Genomic DNA, 22219 nt, shown 5'->3' on the forward strand with positions numbered 1-22219 from the left:
AAAGAGCTGATAGAGGCGTCGATAGAGATGTCTCGTAGGCTTACATTCGGAACACACTTAACTGACCTCGCAGTTCTTGTCTGGTAGATGAAATATTTTTGTCTGAGTCGGTTGTGTCTGGTCCCTCTGAGAAAGATCAAGTAACCTCTAATTTGTTTGATGTTTGTTCTTTAACACCATCAGTAATAGTCCACCTATAGGACGGCGGTCTCTAAAAATCAGTTTGGATCACACAGTCAAGTGACTGACGCCATGAGCAAGATCTACGCAATTGGGATACGATGAAATGCATGAACCAAGTAAACAAGTCTCACCATCCAATCCCGTTAGTCGCCTCTTGCGACAAGCGTAGCGGTGGTGTAGGATTTTGGTTTTAAGCGGTGTTTTGTCAGGCCGAAGACCCGGGTTCGATTCCCCACATTGGTCGCCGTGATATTCCTGGAATGTTGCTAAAAGAGACGTAAAACCATGCTCACTCACTCACTCGTACGACAAGCATGGTTGCTTAAGACAATTGTAACCCGGATCTTCACGGGGAATGACCTGTGACATAGATCTAGTGATTAAGCGTTTTTTTAAATATATTTATTATAAAACAACAAAATATGTCGGCATGTATGTGAAAGATTATTTAGTTTGTTGCCATCTCCCTTTCATCGTGGTAAGCCCCAGTCCGAAATGTTTCTATTTAAAGACCTGCCGTCGGCACCACGGATCCAAAAATCATTCTTGCATTTAGCGTCTGATTTGGGTATCGGATGGCCACAATGCCGACAATGAACGTGAACAGATGTTTAGTGACCTCATGTGAATGAGTGAGTGAGTTTGGTTTTACGCCGTTTTTAACAGTATTCCAGTTATATCACGGCGTGTCAGCTTAATGTGGGAGGAAAGCCCGAAGTGATGCAGGTCTCAGACGTTTACCACTTCGGTGAAACCCACGAGCACGGGTATGGTGCTGACAAACCTAGAAACATAATCGGGGCGAACCGGGATTCGAACCCACAATCATAGGTTTCTTGCGTGCCAAAGGGACGCAACTCTGCACAGCGAATCGCGGCGACTTAGACGACTGGGCCACCCGTGCCCCCGACCACATGTGAAGGCCAGAGCCTCAGGACACAAAGCAACCGTAGCGCTCCGACTGTAATTTCCTACGGGCGGCAGTTTTCGCACTGGGGCGTCTTTGTGAAACTGAGCGTCAGTCCTCACAGAGATGTCCCTACTCACCTCTCATTGTTGCCACCCGATCCACATTTTGTGTTTTTATGAAGGTCACCCTACCCCGACGGCGTTTTTTCCGTGACATCCAGCTTAAATCGCCCCTGTGATGTCGCTGGAATGGTGTTGTCGACGCCGTAAAACAGCATTTACTCATGGGAGAAAGGCGATTACGTCTGCCGTTTTAACACATAGCTCCGTCACAATTTCTGCATTGATGGCTCACGACACACATGACTTGAAAACAGTGCTACAAACTTAATATAAGAAGTAATGACGTTAAATAGCCCTTCATCATCATACATACGGTAAAATGAAAAACAAAAAAATAATTTTGAAAATAGCTCGTTTTAATAAACATTTCCACAGTGTAAATATAAATTATATAAATTAAAAGTATCACATGAACAGAAACGTATACCCATTTGAAACGAGGGAGATCGCTACTGGAACTGAGGAAGTGTTAAAAAAACATGGAATGTTACACATTTTCACAAACGTCGACTGTCGCCGAACACAACGGCATGATGCAAACTAAACATTTGACATACAAATGACAAGATTAGGCTTTTCACGAATGTCGTATATTATTAAAATACTGCTGTATATACATATAAAATAATTCATATCACTAAATGCTGACTTCGTAGGTTTTGATTAGTAAATGGTATAACAAGTCTCGTAACATCTCGGTTATTCACGTAGAGAGCACCATTCGACACTGACGGGTCACCGTGACCTGCTAAGTTCTCAACGCGCAGTTCACCATTGCTAGTTCGTGGAGCGCAAAATGCACTTCACTTGGGGTTAAGATGTCGGAATACAGCTGGCTTGTACTGCACATCGGGAGGGAAGCCTGGACAACCTCAACTCTAGCCAGGCAGTGGGGGAGGGGGAGGGGGAGGGGGAGACGGAGGGGTGGGGGAGGCTTACGTTCCTCCCGTCAGAGCTCGGCCAGTTTCAGACTGTGTTTGTACATCGTTTTCTTTTTCTTCGCGCGCGCGTTCTGGAACCACACTTGAGTTACCTTCTTACTTAGCCCAGCCAGGATGGCGATATTTTCCAACTCCTTTGTGCTAGGGCTGTTGTTTTCCTGGAATAGTTTTGTTAATAGTCCGGTCTGTTCCTCCGTGAACACGGTCCTTGGACGTTTTGACTTGTCACCGTCTATATCTCCTGGAGACGACGTCCCGTTGAAAGGAGACGAAACCACCTTTATACCACCCACGTTGCCGTTAAATAGCTCTCTGATGTGTGTCTTGCACTTCAGTTTACTTCCGTGAATTAAGAACTCCTCTCCTGTAGCGAACTGATGCTGACACAGATCACACGACAGACATTCCATGTGGTAAACACATCCATGCGATCGACGGACCCAATCGTCCGGCATCACAGGTTCATGGCACTTCTCACACGACGACGCGCACTCTCTGACGTAGTCATCACGGCAGTAGACGTCGTCGTTGTCGATGAAACACGACGTCTGCTCTGCTAGTGACGTCAAACAAACGCAGCACTGGAGACACTGCACGTGCCACGCATGCCCGCGCACTCGGAGGTAGATATGATCCATGATGTCGCCCCCGCAACGATAGCAGGACAAAGCGTTGCTGCTGGTGTCGGACGTCGAGGGCAGGCTGTCCATGCTGTCTTCACGGAAACCGTACTCGCAGTAGCGGTTGAAGGGACTTGGAGTCAACAGTTCCATGTCTGTATCTGACATATTGATTTTGTGAAAATACGTCGGGAACTGTCAAAATACAGAAAGATTTCGGTTGCAAGCTGCTAACCCCTACAGAAAGGACTGAGTGAAACACTGGCTCAGCCGCTCCCTTAAGTCGGGTCTCACACACAAGCTCTCAGACTGAAGCTGACAATGGTCGTCTCTCAACTGGCTCGATCCCACACGGGCTTCTATTATCAATACGCTTGGAAAATCTCTATGTTGTTCCCTCGCAGAACACAGTAGATTCGCAACTCACATCGCAAGCCCACTACGGATTTCATCCAATCAGCGCCGTGTATCAATTATTCAGTGCGCTGTGATTGGTTGAAAGCGAGAAGAGCGCTGGACACAAAGAACCAGGTGAACCGTGTCCGAGCGCTGATCTAACCCTGCCTCGCTTTGTTCAAAGCCCGACACACTCTGCCTACCCTGCTGCCGGCATACAGCGCGTGCATCATAATGGGCCCCAGCGACAACGCCAGGTCAGACGCCGATCCCCTCCCCCCACCCCACGTGTACCTCGGGGTGAGGGTTCTTCCACACACGCGGAACTGTCAAAACATGAGTCGAGTTTTAAACTAACGTCTGAAATACAAGTACAACATTTTCAGCATAGCGTTCTTTGACGATGTAAACTATTTCAGCGTTAGACTTTCGCGAAACACTGTGTATGTTGCGATACATCGTCGACGCTGTCTGCTTGAAACGGAACGCGTAAATCGATTGCCTGCATCTCGACTAGCAAGCAGGCTTTGTCCCCCATCCCCACTCCCGCACATGCCCCTCCCCGCGGGGAACGCATCGATTTCATTTCCCTTCCTCCATCCTTCCCCCGTTCCCTTTACTACCAAGCATATTCCAGGCTGAATATTTTATTCGTCTCTACTTTCATTTTCCTTTTTAAAAGCGACGCGTGCGAAATAAAAGAGCCTGACGTTCCTTTCATAAACAATATTACTGAATAAATCAAATGTATAATTGATTCATGCTGTTGCTGTTATGCAATTATTGAAGGAATTCACTGCCTTGAGTAATTCACGGAGCTCGCCCATTATGACATAATTATATTTGACAGTTTAGACTCGGGTCAATAATCACGGAGAATTAAGAAACAAGCTCAATTCCATGAACTGCCGGCAGACTATCGATGTCTGAGCGTCTTCCATAGCCCTATAGGGTAAGCGACATGTAACACATGTTCATCCTGGTTTTACAGTATGACCTGAAAACCGAGTGTACCATATTTGAGGACACAGGCACATATAAGAAACACAGGTAAAGTGATTTCATAACCTCGCTGACAGTGTATCAATACAGTGTTCAAATGCGGCCGTGACAAAGAGAACACACTGTGTGTATTCATGACTCAAATCACGCATACAAGGTATTATAGTACCATATAATATACATGCATTCATTATCCTATACACATCCATAATGTACAGTATAACTGAAAAGCATTAGCACTATTACAATGTATAGTTAGACGATATTCATGGGACTAAACAAATACACAAGGCTTATACACGGTGCACATCTAGTTCCAGAATGAACAACAGCACCATTACAAGATATATCTTCGCCGTACACTAAACATAAGTCAATTTATAAGTACACTAAAAGTCAGAAATTCAGAAAAGTTGCTTCTATGTAAATAATATACCCAGAGTTCTTTCACGCACGGAATTAAACGATACAATGAAACCCCGTACTACTTACTAAAGGTGTTATCACCGACATAAGCAAGCATGTTTGGGAATCAAAATAGCTGTGTTGCAATTGTGCATGAAGGTCAAACACTAGTCTTTCTCACAGTCCATGAACCATATTATTTCCCCTTCCGCCCAGCCCTTACTGTGATGCTATAGTCTGAATGAAGCAAGTCTAGATTTTCCACAGGTTCATAATCTCCCATCTCATGCACTGGGGCTCCTTTTCGATTTAAATCTAGCTGCTTGTTTTCAAAATTATATATGAAGCGTTCGCAAAATATTGTTACTATTAGAGTTCGCATGGCCACTTTACAGATAGAACAAACCTGTTTATGTCTGATAATAAACTTTCACACATCTTCCCAAATTGAACTAGGCGAAGATTTGACCCGGAAGTAATCATATTCACGTGAGAAATTCGTTCGCATGACAGGCAGATATTTGCAAGTGTTCAGACAGAGGTGTGTGTACGTTCAAGTCAGTCCTGTGTAGATGTCTTGCTTCTGTGGCACTGCGTAACATACAAGAAAGTAGGAGTGGAGGGTGGGCTGGGTGTGGTGGGGATGGGGCATATGTATGCGACCCATCACTGCAGCTGCGCATTATACTGCTGTAAGTTATGATGGTGATTTAAGGTTAATTGTGTCAAGAAGGCCCCAGTCGGGCTATGTGTACTTTTATATTGTAATGTGATATGCTGTCTGTTTTACATGTATACACAACGCTGGACATTTCTTAATCAATTATGTTTCATTTCTTCTTCCTCCTCCTCTTCTTCTGCTGCCTCTTCTTCTTCTTCTGCCTCTTCTTCTTCCTCTTCTTCTTCTGCCTCTTCGTCTTCAGCCTCTTCTTCTCCTGCCTCTTCTTCTTCTGCCGCTTTTTCTTCTGCCTCTTCTTCTGCCTCTTCTTCAGCCTCTTCTTCTTCTGCCTCTTTTTCTTCTTTTTCCTCTTCTGCCTCTTCTCCTGCCTCTTCTTCTTCTTCTTCTGTCTCATCTTCTTCTGCCTCTTCTCCTGCCTCCTCTTCTTCTGCCTCTTCTTCTTCTGCCTCTTCTTCTGCCTCTTCTTCTCCTGCCTCTTCTTCTTCTTCTGCCTCTTCTTCTTCTTCTGCCTCTTCTTTTTCTGCCTCTTCTTCTGCCTCTTCTTCTTCTGCCTCTTTTTCTTCTTCTGCCTCTTCTTCAGCCTCTTCTTCTCCTGCCTCTTCTTCTGCCTCTTCTTCTCCTGCCTCTTCTTCTTCTGACTCTTCTTCTGCCTCTTCTTCTGCCTCTTTTTCTTCTTCCGCCTCTTCTTTAGCCTCTTCTTCTCCTGCCTCTTCTTCTGCCTCTTCTTCTTCTTCTTCTTCTTCTTCTTCTTTTTCCTCTTCTTCTTCCTCCTCTTCTTCTTCCTCTTCTCTTGCCTCTCCCTTTTCCCCTCTTCTTCTCCTGCCTCTCCCCCTCTTCTTCTTCTTCTTCTTCTTCTGCCTCCTCTTCATTTTCTTCTTCTTCCTTTTCTGCCTCTTCTTCTTCCTCTTCTTCTTCTTCTTCTTCATCAGCCTCCAGCTTAACGCCTGCCAGTCACATTTTCATGGAACTTGACTGGACATTGAATTTTCAGGGGCGTTCCTGTTGTCTTCATTTGAAACAAGGGGCGGTCGGATAGCCTAGTGGATAAAGCGTCGTGAAAGCCGTGATATTGCTGGAATATTGCCAAAAGCGGCGTAAAACCATACTCACTCACTCACTCATTTGAAACAAACCTTTCCGTTTATATTTTACATATTTTGGAAAAAAACGCAATAAAAATAACGTCAATTTATGCTATATTAAGAATTCTTTTGAAACGCTTGCATCCGTTTCAGTTCAACCATATACAGAAACATGCGTTAATCGTGTGAGTCATATAAGTGGAGAACGTATTTTTACATATTGCATTCTCGTGTATATGGATTAATCATTTCCCTCTACGGCAATGTAATACTACACATTTCACAGGAACTTAACAATTGAAGCTCACTTTACCCAATCACCGTGAAATAGGACCAGGTAATATGTCGAACGTGTTGTCACCAAATACAAGAGAGAGTCGAAATGAGAGAGTCGAGACAGGACGAAAATCGTTACTATAGCAACGTATCTTTGTTTTTTATACATTAAGGGCGTTGCCGCGTTAAATGTCCTCGGTCACCACACCCGAATGGTTGAGTCAAATGTCCACTGGCTGGGCTGTGGTCTGCGTTATAACGAGGGATCTGTTCACACACCTGTCCACATTTGACGTATTGAATGGACTGTGTGGAATGACTGCTCGATGATCAGCCCTGCCAGGCACACTAATGAACATTGACGTGAGCACTGTAGGATGGATGTTGTCACATCCCACGTGGTGTTAGTGCATGATGTGCTAATGCATGATGTGTGGCAGCGTGAATACCGTGTGAATAACATGTTCGTTAGTAATGGAGGTTTGGAATATATTTGTTAAATGGGGCAAATATCATGGATGAATTCACATTCATCAATCGGTGGTGAGATTGTTGGTTAATATTTCAAAATTAGAATTCATTAAAATAATGATTGAGGGTATTTTGCTATGGTTTAGGCAATGTTTGTACAGTATAGGGACAAATAAAATCACATTTGAGCAGATACTAGTACCTGGATATCTGCGGAATATGATATGATATGATATGATATGGTATGGTCTGATGTGATGTGATGTGATGTGATGTGATGTGATGTGATATGATTTCTGGTGTATAGTTTTGTATACGGTCAGCGCGAATATTTATCTTAGGATATATATGTTTAGGTTAACACAACTATAACGCGTGAAGTCGTTTTAAATATAATGTCCACTTCTTAATTTCATGGCAGAAAAACTTTTTTCCAGCAGCTGCCTCATGTGTTTCAGGGACATGTTAATTCTGTAATTTACAGCTGCTTCAATAAAGGATACCGGAGACCAAGATGTCGGCGATGTTGTATGTTGACCAGTCAACGTCGGGAAACAATGGGTAGATACTGGTGATGGAGACGACCCGTGATGACCCGGAGTAGTGAGGTGAGGTGAGGGTTTAACGTCGCGTCCAAGATTTTTGCACTAATATAGCGACCGGCATGCACGTGTGTGTGTGGCTGCTTGTACTAGTCCGGACTGATGCCGATTTATAGTGCTAGCACACTGAGGTACAATGCCGCAGTTTAACATGAATACCTCACTCAGACACAGTATACTGACTCCGAGCCGACCAGTCCTTGTTTTATCCCCTTAATACCGAGCGCCAGACAGGGTAACAACAAGTACCATCTTTTGACGTCTTTTGGTATGACGCGGCCGGGGATGGAACCCCGGACCTTCCGCTCTCCGGGCGGACGCTCTACCTCTAGACCACGGAGGCGGTTTGACCCGGAGCAGAATAGGACTTCAGCAACCCATGCTTGTCGTAAGAGGCGACTAACGGAATGGGGTGGTCAGGCTCGCTGACTTGGTTGATACATGTCATCGTTTGAGGAGTGTGAAGCCAGGGAGAGTGTTTTCAGTTTGCACGGGTCTCTGGGGGTAGGAAAGGGGGATTAATCGTTTGGGAAATGCATCGAGGCAGTTGGTGTCAGTATTGATGTCTGGGTACATGGTTGTCAGGGTACACGGTTGTCAGGGTACATGGTTGTCAGGGTACACGGTTGTCAGGGTACATGGTTATCAGGGTACATGGAACATGGTTGTCAGGGTAGAAAGAACATGGTTGTCAGGGTACATGGTTGCCAGTTGCCAGGGTACATGGTTGTCAGGGTACATGATTGTCAGGGTACACGATTGTCAGGGTACATGATTGTCAGGGTACATGGTTGTCAGTGTACATAGTTGTCAGGGTACATGATTGTCAGTGTACATGGTTGTCAGTGTACATGGTTGTCATGGTGCTCGATTGTCAGGGTACATGATTGCCAGTTGCCAGGGTACATGGTTGTCAGGGTACATGATTGTCAGGGTACATGGTTCTCAGTGTACATGGTTGTCAAGGTACATGTTTGTCAGGGTACATGATTGTCAGTGTACATGGTTGTCAGGGTACATGATTGTCAGGGTACATGATTGTTAGTGTACATGGTTGTCATGGTACACGATTGTCAGGGTACATGGTTGTCAGGGTACATGATTGTCAGGGTACATGATTGTCAGTGTACATGGTTGTCATGGTACATGATTGTCATGGTACATGATTGTCATGGTACATGATTGTCAGTATACATGGTTGTCATGGTACATGATTGTCAGTGTACATGGTTGTCATGGTACATGGTTGTCATGGTACACGATTGTCAGGGTACATGGTTGTCAGGGTACATGATTGTCAGTGCACATGATTGTCAGGGTACACGATTGTCAGTGTACATGGTTGTCATGGTACATGGATGTCATGGTACATGATTATCAAGATTAAGATGTGTTATTGTACTTAAGGCATCTGGCCCATATACAAAACAAACGTGCAAAGAGATGATATCAGTGAGTACAACACTGCTATTGAGATGTGCTGCAGACAGTGCATCTGTGCAGATAATGCATCTTTGCAGACAGTGCATCTGTGCAGATAATGGTACAAACTAGTGTACACAATTAGTTTACGAAGTGACGTCCCGATACTATAAGATTCTTGCGCCGAGAAAACAAATAGTGCTAACCTAATAATTGTTTTTCAATCAATAGAAATCAACAGCGATTTACTTGAATACAAATGTGGTAAACGCGGGTATCTATGTTGGATATGTGCTTCCCTTATATCGGTATAAACAATACAAACAAGCAGTATATGAAATTCATTTTCCATGTAAGTTTGACAGAAAGGACACAATCTGATTGGCTTCGGTACAGAACGTCGTCGTCCAGTGTTAGTCATTATTTCAGACAATGTGAAACGAAATCTTGAAATCCAGAATTTGTCTGGAATGTGTGTTGGAGCTATGCCTGTTTGGACTGTATGTTGGAGCCATGCCTGTTTGGGCTGTTTTTCTATGGGTGTCAGGAAGACGTTGTCACGACATATAAGGGTGTGAAGAACTTGGGTATTAAGGATTGTGGAATTACATGGTTAAGGTATCTTGGGTGTCTTAGTGCCGGTGCCGGTGCCATCCACTTTTTTTTTCCAAAGCAAAATCGAAACAGGTTTAGATCTAATAAAATATTCCCATAACTCCCCACTCAAAATGGCGCGTAGTTTATCTGGTACATATCTGCATCAGTGACACTGGCGTCGCCATCAACCACAACAACTTCCGATTTTATTTTTTTTACTCTTAACTATCCTTTTCAAAAGCTGAGTACCGGCTTTTGATATCGTTATAAAGCATTTGTTAAACAGGATTTAACACATTAGAAGTTATTTTCTTCACCATGTGTTACAGCAGATCCCAGCACACAAAAGGACACCCCTCGTCTACAGCATGTGTCTCCCTCTATCGTTGATTAGTTTACTTGTATATACCTGGACCAGGTTTTCAGGTGCGAGAGAGTTGTGGCATTGTGTGACAACGTAGGCCTACATATGTTACGTAAAAGCTTCCCCTCGCGTGAGTGTGTGTTCAGATCCACCAGACACACCATCGCGTTAATCATTAACCTAACAATGCCCTACCCCCTCCCTACCCCTCCCCCACCCCTTAACATCTGGCACGCGCGAGGACAATGCAGCCGGACAGCGCCCTTCATCTTCCGCCCTAAATTAGAGTGGACACAGCGACAGCGCGCATGCGCGGACCGGACACATCTGTTAAAGCAAGCCCAGCACGCGATCTAACAATGGGTATTATTGATTGGCTGCCTACCCGGGTTGAACAGCTTTATTCGGCTGTACAACGGTTGACTGCCAGAAATCGTTCCCGTGATTGTCAAAGGAGATATCAAACCACCCATAAAACGTTAATATAATTATTACTTTAATAAGGAGGAAACAAGAATGAATTTTGGGAGTAATATGTTATCGTTAATTATATCAAGTTGCTTTGGCTCTACAAGAACTAAAATGTTTGAGGCTGATTAGCTGACTATTTTATGTTGAATATATTTACATTGACATTGATGTAATCAAAACGTTATCGAATATATTTATTGTTCCGATTTAAATTAATCAACTAGCATTATTAACTCAATGCAGTGGCGCGATAAGAGCCTAAACATGGAGAATGGAATTGACTTATTTCTTTAGAGATTGCAGTTGTACAGGGGCGGGGTGTCAGGTGTATGGTAGTAACACAAACATTGGGGCAGCTCCTTTCGTGCGTGACATCGTGGTTAAACATTCATGGGAGAAAATGGAATATAAATACAGAAGTAGTTTGTAGAAGTAATTATAACGTACGCTCGTTGTTAATTTTAAATTACGACGGCAGATTTTACTAACAAGTCAGTCGGTCATACAGACCATGTGTATCCAATAGAGCCCGTGCAAGTCTATAATAGTTTTATTTCTTTGTTGTTTACGCCGCACTCAGCAATATTCCAGCTATAATAGTTGGCAAGTCTAGATTACTGCAGCTTCAAATGAAAATAATCTCTTGGCTCTTTATTTATTATACTGTAATATTCATAATTTTACAACGTTTTTTTTCTGTAAAATATTTTCGTTTCAGAGACTAGGGGTTAGTCTAGTTACCAGTCACTTCTAATCCCACTGTAGGCTGATTGACGGGGAAGTTTTGTGAATAGACAGTTTTAGGTAAAAAATACTTATATTATTCTGCTTTGGTGTATGTTTACTGCTATTGGTTGAATTAGCACAGGCGGTGAACAGAGAGTGTCGCAAACTAAACAATTCATGACAATACGGAAGAGAAGAGTGTCGATTTAATACCTTTGATCCAGGGTGTTTGAATCTTTCGTAGCGAATATAGTAACAGTTTCCCCAATAGACAACAGAGACCCTTGCAACGATGTCAGATGCAAACATGTTATTTGTTATCATGTTGTGAAAGTCCACACGCCAATTCTAGCTTGAGCTCGACAATCTTTTGACATCCATGCGTGTCCTACACTGACAAGAATACACTTTTTATGAAAAGTATTAACAGTGCCATTAATTTTTCTAAGTATTCTCTACCACTGGCATAATAAGAACAGTGGGTGGGACGCGTCTCCCGGGCGATCGACTGGAGAAATCAATGTTACGAGGAGAAGGAGAAGAGAGACGGGGAAGAAAAAGGACTCTGTACCAGGTTGAAGACAAAGGTCTGGGCATTTCATGACAGCGAAGGAGAGAGAGAGGGGAGGGGGAGAGAGCAAGGGGGTGGGTGTTTGGAGGGGAGAGAGAGAGAGAGACATATACAAAGTATAGGAGACATGACATACGCCGACAATTACAGCAAATGGAGAGAGAGAGAGAGAAAAAAAATATAGCGAATGAAAGAGATAAAGAGAGGGAAAGAAAGCTATACAAAGTATGGGAGACATATTACATACGTCGACAATTACAGCAAATAGGGAGGGAAAGAGAGAGAGAGAGAGAGAGAGAGTGGGGTTATGGAAGAAGTTGGGCTGAGAATAAAAAACAGCGAGTGAAAGAGAGAAAGACAGGGAGATTGGGAGAGTGAGATCTGAACCGGGGGTCAAGGTGTGAACACAGATCGACGTAGTTCATGTCACAGAGGAGGGGGAGAGTGTAGACAAAGGTCTACGTAGTTCATGTCACAGAGGAGGGATGGAGTGTAGACAAAGGTCTACGTAGTTCATGTCACAGAGGAGGGGGAGAGTGTAGACAAAGGTCTACGTAGTTCATGTTACAGAGAAGGGAGAACGTGTAGACAAAGGTCTACGTAGTTCATGTCAAAGAGGAGGGAGAGAGTGTAGACAAAGGTCTACGTACTTCATGTCACAGAGCAGGGATAGAGTGTAGACGAAGGTCTACGTAGTTCATGTCACAGAGGAGGGAGAGAGTGTAGACGAAGGTCTACGTAGTTCATGTGACAGAGGAGGGAGATACTGTAAACAAAGGTCTACGTAGTTCATGTCACAGTGGAGGGATAGAGTGTAGACAAAGGTCTACGTAGTTCATGTGACAGAGGACGGAGAGAGTGTAGACTAAGGTCTACGCTGTTCACGAGGAGGGAGAGAGTGTAGACGAAGGTCTACGTAGTTCATGTCACAGAGGAGGGATAGAGTGCAGACAAAGGTCTACATAGTTCATGTGATAGAGGAGGGAGAGAGAATAGACAAAGGTCTACGGATTTCATGTGACAGAGGAGGGAGAGATTGTAGACAAAGGTCTACGTAGTTCATGTCACAGAGGAGGGAGAGAGTGTAGATGAAGGTCTACGTAGTTAATGCCAAAGAGGACGGAGAGAGCGTAGACGAAGGTCTACGCTGTTCATGAGGAGGGAGAGAGTGTAGACAAAGGTCTACGTAGTTCATCTCACAGAGTACGGAGAGAGTGTAATCAAATGTCTACGCTGTTCATGAGGAGGGAGAGAGTCTAGACGAAGGTCTACGTAGTTCATGTCACAGAGGAGGGAGCGATTGTAGACGAAGGTCTACGTAGTTCATGTCACAGAGGAGGGGTGGAGTGTAGACAAAGGTCTACGTAGTTCATGTCACAGAGGAGGGAGAGAGTGTAGACGAAGGTCTACGCTGTTCACGAGGAGGGAGAGAGTGTAGATGAAGGTCTACGTAGTTCATGTCACAGAGGAGGGAGAACGTGTAGACAAAGGTCTACGCTGTTCATGAGGAGGGAGAGAGTGTAGACGAAGGTCTACGTAGTTCATGTTACAGAGGAGGGAAATAGTGTAGAGAGAGGTCTACTTAGTTCGTGTCACAGAGGAGGGAGATAGTCTAGGAAAATGTCTACGTAGTTCATGTGGCAGAGGACGGAGAGAGTGTAATCAAAGGTCTACGCTGTTCATGAGGAGGGAGAGAGTGTAGACAAAGGTCTACGTAGTTCATGTCACAGAGGAGGGAGCGATTGTAGACGAAGGTCTACGTAGTTCATGTCACAGAGGAGGGAGAGAGTGTAGACAAAGGTCTACATAGTTCATGTCACAGAGGAGGGAGAGAGAATAGACAAAGGTCTACGAAGTTCATGTGACAGAGGAGGGAGAGATTGTAGAGGAAGGTCAACGTAGTTCATGTCACAGAGGAAGGAGAGATTGTAGACGAAGGTCTATGCTGTTCATGTCACAGAGGATGTTGAGCGTGTAGACAAAGGTCTACGTAGTTCATGTCACAGAGGACAGAGAGAGTGTAGACGAAGGTCTACGCTGTTCATGGGGAGGGAGAGAGTGTAGACGAAGGTCTACGTAGTTCATGTCAAAGAGGAGGAGGCGATTGTAGACAAAGGTCTACGTAGTTCATGTCATTGAGGAGGGAGAGAATGTAGACAAAGGTCTGCGTATTTCATGTGACAGAGGAGGGAGAGAGTGTAGACGAAGGTCTACGTAGTTCATGTCACAGAGGAAGGAAAGAGTGTAGATGAAGGTCTACGTAGTTCATGCCACAGAGGAGGGAGAACGTGTAGACAAAGGTCTACGCTGTTCATGAATAGGGAGAGAGTGTAGACGAAGGTCTACGTAGTTCATGTTACAGAGGAGGGATAGAGTGTAGACAAAGGTCTATGAAGTTCATGTCACAGAGGAGGGAGAGAATGTAGACAAAGGTCTGCGTATTTCATGTGACAGAGGAGGGAGAGATTGTAGACGAAGGTCTACGTAGTTCATGTGACAGAGGAAGGAGAGAGTGTAGATGAAGGTCTACGTAGTTCATGCCACAGAGGAGAGAGAACGTGTAGACAAAGGTCTACGCTGTTCATGAGGAGGGAGAGAGTGTAGACAAAGGTCTACGTAGTTCATGTCACAGAGGAGGGAGCAATTTTAGACGAAGGTCTACGTAGTTCATGTCACAGAGGAGGGATAGAGTGTAGACAAAGGTCTACGTAGGTCATATCACAGAGGACGGAGCGAGTGTGGACGAAGGTCTACGCTCTTCATGTCACAGAGGAGGGAGATTGTGTAGACAATGGTCTACTTAGTTCATGTCACAGAGGAGGGAGCGATTGTAGACAAAGGTCTACGTAGTTCATGTCACAGAGGAAGGAGAGAGTGTAATCAAAGGTCTACGCTGTTCATGAGGAGGGAGAGAGTGTAGACGAAGGTCTACGTAGTTCATGTCACAGAGGAGGGATAGAGTGTAGACAAAGGTCTAAGTAGTTAATGTCACAGAGGACGGAGAGAGTGTAGATGAAGGTCTACGCTGTTCATGAGGAGGGAGAGAGTGTAGACGAAGGTCTACGTAGTTCATGTCAAAGAGGAGGGAGCGATTGTAGACAAAGGTCTACGTATTTCATGTGACAGAGGAGGGAGAGAGTGTAGACAAAGGTCTACGTATGTCATGTGACAGAGGAGGGAGAGATTGTAGACGAAGGTGAACGTAGTTCATGTCATAGAGGAGGGAGAGATTGTAGACGAAGGTCTACGTATTTCATGTCACAGAGGAGAGATAGAGTGTAGACAAAGGTCTACGTAGTTCATGTCACAGAGGAGGGATAGAGTGTAGACAAAGGTCTACGTACTTCATGTCACAGAGGAGGGAGAGAGAATATACAAAGGTCTACGTATTTCATGTGACAGAGGAGGGAGAGATTGTAGACGAAGGTCAACGTAGTTCATGTCATAGAGGAGGGAGAGATTGTAGACGAAGGTCTACGTATTTCATGTGACAGAGGAGGGAGAGTTTGTGGACAAAGGTCTACGTAGTTCATGTCACAGAGGAGGGAGAGAGTGTACATGAAGGTCTACGTAGTTCATTTCACATAGGAGGGAGATAGTGTAGAAAAATGTCTACGTAGTTCATGTCACAGAGGAGGGAGAGAGTGTAGACAAAGGTCTACGTACTTCATGTCACAGAGGAGGGATAGAGTGTAGACAAAGGTCTACGTACTTCATGTCACAGAGGAGGGAGAGAGTGTAGACAAAGGTCTACGTACTTCCTGTCACAGAGGAGGGAGAGAGTGTAGACAAAGGTCTACGTGCTTCATGTCACAGAGGAGGGAGAGAGTGTAGACGAAGGTCTACGTACTTCCTGTCACAGAGGAGGGAGAGAGTGTAGACAAAGGTCTACGTACTTCATGTCACAGAGGAGGGGGAGAGTGTAGGCAAAGGTCTACGTAGTTCATGTTACAGAGGAGGGATAGAGTGTAGACAAAGGTCTACGTAGTTCATGTCACAGAGGAGGGATAGAGTGTAGACAAAGGTCTACGTATTTCATGTGACAGAGGAGGGAGAGATTGTAGACAAAGGTCTACGTAGTTCATGTCACAGAGGAGGGAGAACTTGTAGACAAAGGTCTACGCTGTTCTTGAGGAGGGAGAGAGTGTAGACGAAGGTCTACGTAGTTCATGTTTCAGAGGAGGGAGAACGTGTAGACAAAGGTCTACGTATTTCATGTCACAGAGGAATGAGAGAGTGTAGAAAAATTTCTACGCTGTTCATGAGGAGAGATAGAGTGTAGACGAAGGTCTACGTAGTTCATGTCACAGAGGAGGGAAATAGTGTAGACAAAGGTCTACTCAGTTCATGTCACAGAGGAGGGAGATAGTGTAGACAAATGTCTACGTAGTTCATGTCGCAGAGGAGGGAGAGAGTGTAGACAAAGGTCTACGTATTTCATGTCACAGAGGACGGAGGGAGTGTAGACAAAGGTCTACGTATTTCATGTCGCAGAGGAGGGAGAGAGTGTAGACAAAGGTCTACGTAGTTCATGTCACAGTGGAGGGAGAGAGTGTAGACAAGGGTCTACGTAGTTCATGAGGAGGGAGAGAGTGTAGACGAAGGTCTACGTAGTTCATGTCAAAGAGGAGGGAGCGATTGTAGACAAAGGTCTACGTAGTTCATGTCACAGAGGAGGGAAAAAGAATATACAAAGGTCTACGTATTTCATGTGACAGAGGAGGGAGAGATTGTAGACGAAGGTCAACGTACTTCATGTCATAGAGGAGGGAGAGATTGTAGACGAAGGTCTACGCTGTTCATGTCACAGAGGAGGGAGAGCGTGTAGACAAAGGTCTACGTAGTTCATGTCACAGAGGACGGAGAGAGTGTAGACGAAGGTCTACGCTGTTCATGAGGAGGGAGAGAGTGTAGACGAAGGTCTACGTAGTTCATGTCAAAGAGGAGGGAGCGATTGTAGACAAAGGTCTACGTATTTCATGTGACAGAGGAGGGAGAGAGTGTAGACAAAGGTCTACGTATTTCATGTGACAGAGGAGGGAGAGATTGTAGACGAAGGTGAACGTAGTTCATGTCATAGAGGAGGGAGAGAATGTAGACAAAGGTCTTCTTAGTTCATGTCACAGAGGAGGGAGAGAGTGTAGATGAAGGTCTACGTAGTTCATGTCACAGTGGAGGGAGAGAGTGTAGATGAAGGTCTACGTAGTTAATGTCACAGAGGAGGGAGAACGTGTAGACAAAGGTCTACGTAGTTTATGTCACAGTGGAGGGAGAACGTGTAGACAAAGGTCAACGTACTTCATGTCACAGTGGAGGGAGAGAGTGTAGATGAAGGTCTACGTACTTCATGTCACAGAGGAGGGAGAGAGTGTAGACAAAGGTCTTCGTACTTCATGTCACAGAGGAGGGATAGAGTGTAGACAAAGGTCTACGTACTTCATGTCACAGAGGAGGGAGAGAGTGTAGACAAAGGTCTACGTAGTTCAAGTCACAGTGGAGGGAGAGAGTGTAGACAAAGGTCTACGTAGTTCATGTCACAGTGGAGGGAGAGAGTGTAGACAAATGTCTACGTACTTCATGTCACAGTGGAGGGAGAGAGTGTAGATGAAGGTCTACGTAGTTCATGTCACAGAGGAGGGAGAGAGTGTAGACAAATGTCTACGTACTTCATGTCACAGTGGAGGGAGAGAGTGTAGACAAAGGTCTACGTAGTTCAAGTCACAGTGGAGGGAGAGAGTGTAGACAAAGGTCTACGTAGTTCATGTCACAGAGGAGGGAGAGAGTGTAGACAAAGGTCTACATAGTTCATGTCACAGTGGAGGGAGAGAGTGTAGAAAAAGGTCTACGTACTTCATGTCACAGAGGAGAGAGAGAGTGTAGACAAAGGTCTACGTACTTCATGTCACAGTGGAGGGAGAGAGTGTAGATGAAGGTCTACGTAGTTCATGTCACAGTGGAGGGAGAGAGTGTAGATGAAGGTCTACGTAGTTAATGTCACAGAGGAGGGAGAACGTGTAGACAAAGGTCTACGTAGTTCATGTCACAGAGAAATGAGAGAGTGTAGACAAAGGTCTACGCTGTTCACGAGGAGGGAGAGAGTGTAGACGAAGGTCTACGTACTTCATGTCACAGTGGATGGAGAGAGTGTAGATGAAGGTCTACGTAGTTCATGTCACAGTGGAGGGAGAGAGTGTAGACGAAGGTCTACGTAGTTCATGAGGAGGGAGAGAGTGTAGACGAAGGTCTACGTAGTTCATGTCAAAGAGGAGGTAGCGATTGTAGACAAAGGTCTACTTAGTTCATGTCACAGAGGAGGGAGAGAGTGTAGATGAAGGTCTACGTAGTTCATGTCACAGTGGAGGGAGAGAGTGTAGATGAAGGTCTACGTAGTTAATGTCACAGAGGAGGGAGAACGTGTAGACAAAGGTCTACGTAGTTCATGTCACAGTGGAGGGAGAACGTGTAGACAAAGGTCAACGTACTTCATGTCACAGTGGAGGGAGAGAGTGTAGATGAAGGTCTACGTACTTCATGTCACAGAGGAGGGAGAGAGTGTAGACAAAGGTCTTCGTACTTCATGTCACAGAGGAGGGATAGAGTGTAGACAAAGGTCTACGTACTTCATGTCACAGAGGAGGGAGAGAGTGTAGACAAAGGTCTACGTAGTTCAAGTCACAGTGGAGGGAGAGAGTGTAGACAAAGGTCTACGTAGTTCATGTCACAGAGGAGGGAGAGAGTGTAGACAAAGGTCTACGTACTTCATGTCACAGAGGAGGGAGAGAGTGTAGACAAAGGTCTACATAGTTCATGTCACAGAGGAGGGAGAGAGTGTAGACAAAGGTCTACATAGTTCATGTCACAGTGGAGGGAGAGAGTGTAGACAAAGGTCTACGTACTTCATGTCACAGAGGAGAGAGAGAGTGTAGACAAAGGTCTACGTAGTTCATGTCACAGTGGAGGGAGAGAGTGTAGATGAAGGTCTACGTAGTTAATGTCACAGAGGAGGGAGAACGTGTAGACAAAGGTCTACGTAGTTCATATCACAGAGGAATGAGAGAGTGTAGACAAAGGTCTACGCTGTTCATGAGGAGGGAGAGAGTGTAGACGAAGGTCTACGTACTTCATGTCACAGTTGATGGAGAGAGTGTAGATGAAGGTCTACGTAGTTCATGTCACAGTGGAGGGAGAGAGTGTAGACAAAGGTCTACGTAGTTCATGTCACAGAGGAGGGAGAGAGTTTAGACAAAGGTCTAGTCTGGGTGGGAGGTGGGAAGACGGAAAGGAGATAACACAGAAAGAGGGCGCAATTCTGGAAGAGCGAGTGAGTGAGTGTGTTGTTTAACGCCGCACTCGGCAATATTCAAGTTATATGACGGTCTGTAAATAATCGAGTCTGGAACAGACAATCCAGTGATCGATATAATGAGCATCGATCTAGGCAGTTCGAATACGATGACATGCATCAACCAAGTCAGCGATCCTGACCACCCGATCCCTTTTGTCGCCTCTTACGACAAGCATAGTTGCCCCTTACGGCAAACAAAGGTTGCTGAAGACCTATTGTACCCCGGATCTTCACAGGTTGAGTGAGTGTGACTGAGAGGGAGGTGGAAGATAGAAGTATTGAGAAACGTTAACGCGGATAGAGAGAACATGTGATGAAGGAAGATCTATATATCACGCTGTAAAAGAGAAGATCTATACACGTTGAACGCATAGAGAGAGAATATCTACACAACGCTGAGAGAGAGATCTATACAAGTACAAGGTAATACAGAAAGATGAGATTTGGTGAGTGGTTGCTATACCAAGATGTAATCTACATACATCAGGACTGTCTTGAGACAAAATCTAAAACAAAGTGGGGGCACGGGTGGCCCAGTCGTCTAAGGCGCCGCGATTCGCTGTGCCACACCAGAAACCTAAGATTGTGGATTCGAATCCCGGTTCGCCCCGATTATGTTTCTAGGTTTGTCAGCACCATACCCGTGCTCGTGGGTTTCACCGAAGTGGTAAACGTCTGAGAACTGCATCACTTCTGGCTTTCCTCCAACATTAAGCTGACACGCCGCGATATAACTGGAATACTGTTAAAATCGGCGTTAAACCCAACTCACTCATAATGAAACAAAGTATTGAGGATGAGCTGTTACCGGGTGTTCTGCACGCCTTTAAACCCGAAAAACCAGCCTCAACAAGGTTGAAGAACTGGCCCACACTCATCCTACTGAACCATTTGAGATGGAAGTAGCAGCATTCAATATGTTTGTTTGTTTGTTATTTAACGCCGCACTCAGCAATATTCCAGCGATATGATGGCGGTCTGTAAGTAATCGAGTCTGGATCAGACAATACAGTGACTGATGTCATGAGCATCGGTCTCCGCAATTGGAATACGATGACATGCATCAACCAAGCCAGCGAGCCCGACCACCCAATCCCGTAAGTCGCCTCTTACGACAAGCATGTAAACTTTTAACTTTTATACATTTTAACTTTAAATGCATTAATTAAACATTGACTTCTCGGGACGTCTTAACTGGGACTGAACATTAATATGAATATGTTTAGTCTTTAACTGTAATGCATAATACGGTAATGAAATTGATTAGGGGTACTCCTTTGTTTTCGTTTGTTTTCGTTTTATTTGCCTGGTACAGTGAGCGCCAAATCCTGGGTCAACGAACCGTGTCTGAGTCACTACTGGTCCCGGGAACGCCAAGAGGATTTTTCCTCCTAAATATTAAATGTGGCACTCCCGGGCCTCCGTCGTCCCGACTTCACCCCTCGCATACCAGTACGACAACTGGGATGTCCATCTCTATTTAATCACAGGTCTTACACTTCACATCATACAATAATAAAAATGTGTACCGTTGTCGTTATTATTTGTATTGTTGTGATCAAATAACATAAAACTCAGTATTTGATTAAAATAATATTATCATTTTACGTATTTTATGTATTGATACAAGCATCATTAACATGCCATCTACAGTATGTATATACAGTAAACTACGGTTATAACTCGAAGGGACCACTAATTGTAGTTCGTAATAACCGAAGTTCGTTATGAGCATATATATAACATTTATACAACAAATGGTCGGGGCTAAAAAAAATCGTTATATCTGTCAGTTCGTCATAAGCGTGTTCGTTATAAACGTAGATTACTGTATAATATATAGGTGAGCTACAATTGCAAGCTGTCATTTTGTCTGTAGAAATATTCTAGAATTTCACAGTTTGACTACTTTGTTGTTAAGATCAGACAACCCCACGCCAGAACGAATACAGTAAATTACGCTTATAACGAACACGCTTATAACGAACGGACCGATAAAACGAACTTATTATTTAGTCCCGGTCATTTGTTGTATATATGCTGTATATATGTTTATAACGAACTGCGTTTATTACGAACTAAAATCAGTGGTCCATTTGAGTTCGTTATAACCGAAGTTCACTGTATATTTTACGAATCTATTATGAAGTATGGTTTCTCATGCTAATAAAAAGATTTGCCGGAAACAGTTAAAACAAAAAGATACGAAACTATGAAAAAGATATTTACACAAGAACAAGGTAAAATGGTGAGTGTCGCCGAGAATGATCATCGCGTTCCGACGCAGTTTGTTCCAACACGGCTAGATTAAGTGACTTTGTGTCACAGGAACGATTGTCCAAAAAGTTCTCTTCTCATTCACTGGGCTGTGTGAAGCATATTTTACGAATGTTCTCTCGTGTGGGGAGATCACCGAAGCGGTCGTACAATCTCTCTACGTGTTACTAATTCCCGCTTTTATACTGCCAATGAGTAAGTTTGCAGTATTTGAGATGTTTCACAGAATGTTAGCTTTTATTCGTAAGCTACTTTTTGCTCACGGATCAGGTGACTTGGGTGATGAGCAGAGACCAGGGTATCTACCCACCCAGTGTGTACTCCGCTGTGCTTTTATCACATCATCTACCACAATCGACATCGTGTTTACCTCATTGCTTCAATGGACTTAATTAATCTTTCCTGTTAATCTCACTGGCTTCGTCATTATAATGTTATCTTAATCCTATCTCATCGGCTTCGTCATTATATTGTTATCTTTGTACATTAATCCTATCCCATCGCATCTTTCCGTAACATAATCACAAAGTGACTTCACATCACGATTACCCTCACAGAAAAAGCACGTATCTGTCCTGTACTGTTATCATACTGCATTATGCCACCAGCGGCTGTGATGGTGTATAACATATTAGAGTAATCTCCCTTGGCGACCTAGCCGTCGGGACCCCCTGTTTTACCAGATGTACCACCCGTGTATGTATGGCAATAAATACAAGATGGAACACAGAATGTCGTTCTCCATTATTTATTCGTC

At 44.3% G+C, this 22219-nt stretch overlaps 2 protein-coding genes across 2 annotated transcripts; both read right to left on the minus strand.

The window, feature by feature from the left end:
- Positions 1–1553: 1553 nt before the first annotated feature.
- Positions 1554–21823, minus strand: LOC125371940 (cilia- and flagella-associated protein 251-like). Its single transcript, XM_048380640.1, has 4 exons — positions 21773–21823; positions 6082–6202; positions 5420–5997; positions 1554–2003 (listed from the first exon to the last, which is right to left on the minus strand). Exons 1-4 carry the CDS (start codon positions 21821–21823, stop codon positions 1845–1847), a joined length of 909 nt encoding a protein of 302 aa, XP_048236597.1. The 3' UTR covers positions 1554–1844.
- Positions 1788–3574, minus strand: LOC124149144 (LIM/homeobox protein Awh-like). The gene has a single exon (XM_046520523.2). It carries the CDS (start codon positions 2942–2944, stop codon positions 2165–2167), a length of 780 nt encoding a protein of 259 aa, XP_046376479.1. The 5' UTR covers positions 2945–3574; the 3' UTR covers positions 1788–2164.
- Positions 21824–22219: the final 396 nt, after the last annotated feature.

The sequence above is a fragment of the Haliotis rufescens genome, unplaced genomic scaffold (genome assembly GCF_023055435.1).
Source record: "Haliotis rufescens isolate VD_foot unplaced genomic scaffold, xgHalRufe1.0.p SCAF_32, whole genome shotgun sequence".
NCBI lineage: Eukaryota > Metazoa > Mollusca > Gastropoda > Lepetellida > Haliotidae > Haliotis > Haliotis rufescens.

Excerpts from the sequence above, each read along its gene's own strand:
- LOC124149144 (XM_046520523.2), bottom strand. The coding sequence starts at position 2,944 with ATGTCAGATACAGACATGGAACTGTTGACTCCAAGTCCCTTCAACCGC.
- LOC125371940 (XM_048380640.1), bottom strand. The coding sequence starts at position 21,823 with ATGTCGATTGTGGTAGATGATGTGATAAAAGCACAGCGGAGTACACAC. Across the intron at positions 6,203-21,772 it reads CACAGCGGAGTACACACTGG|GCGTTAAGCTGGAGGCTGAT; the intron begins GTGGGTAGATAC and ends TGTGACTGGCAG. Across the intron at positions 2,004-5,419 it reads CAGAAGAAGAGGAGGAGGAA|CCACGAACTAGCAATGGTGA; the intron begins GAAGAAATGAAA and ends GCATTTTGCGCT.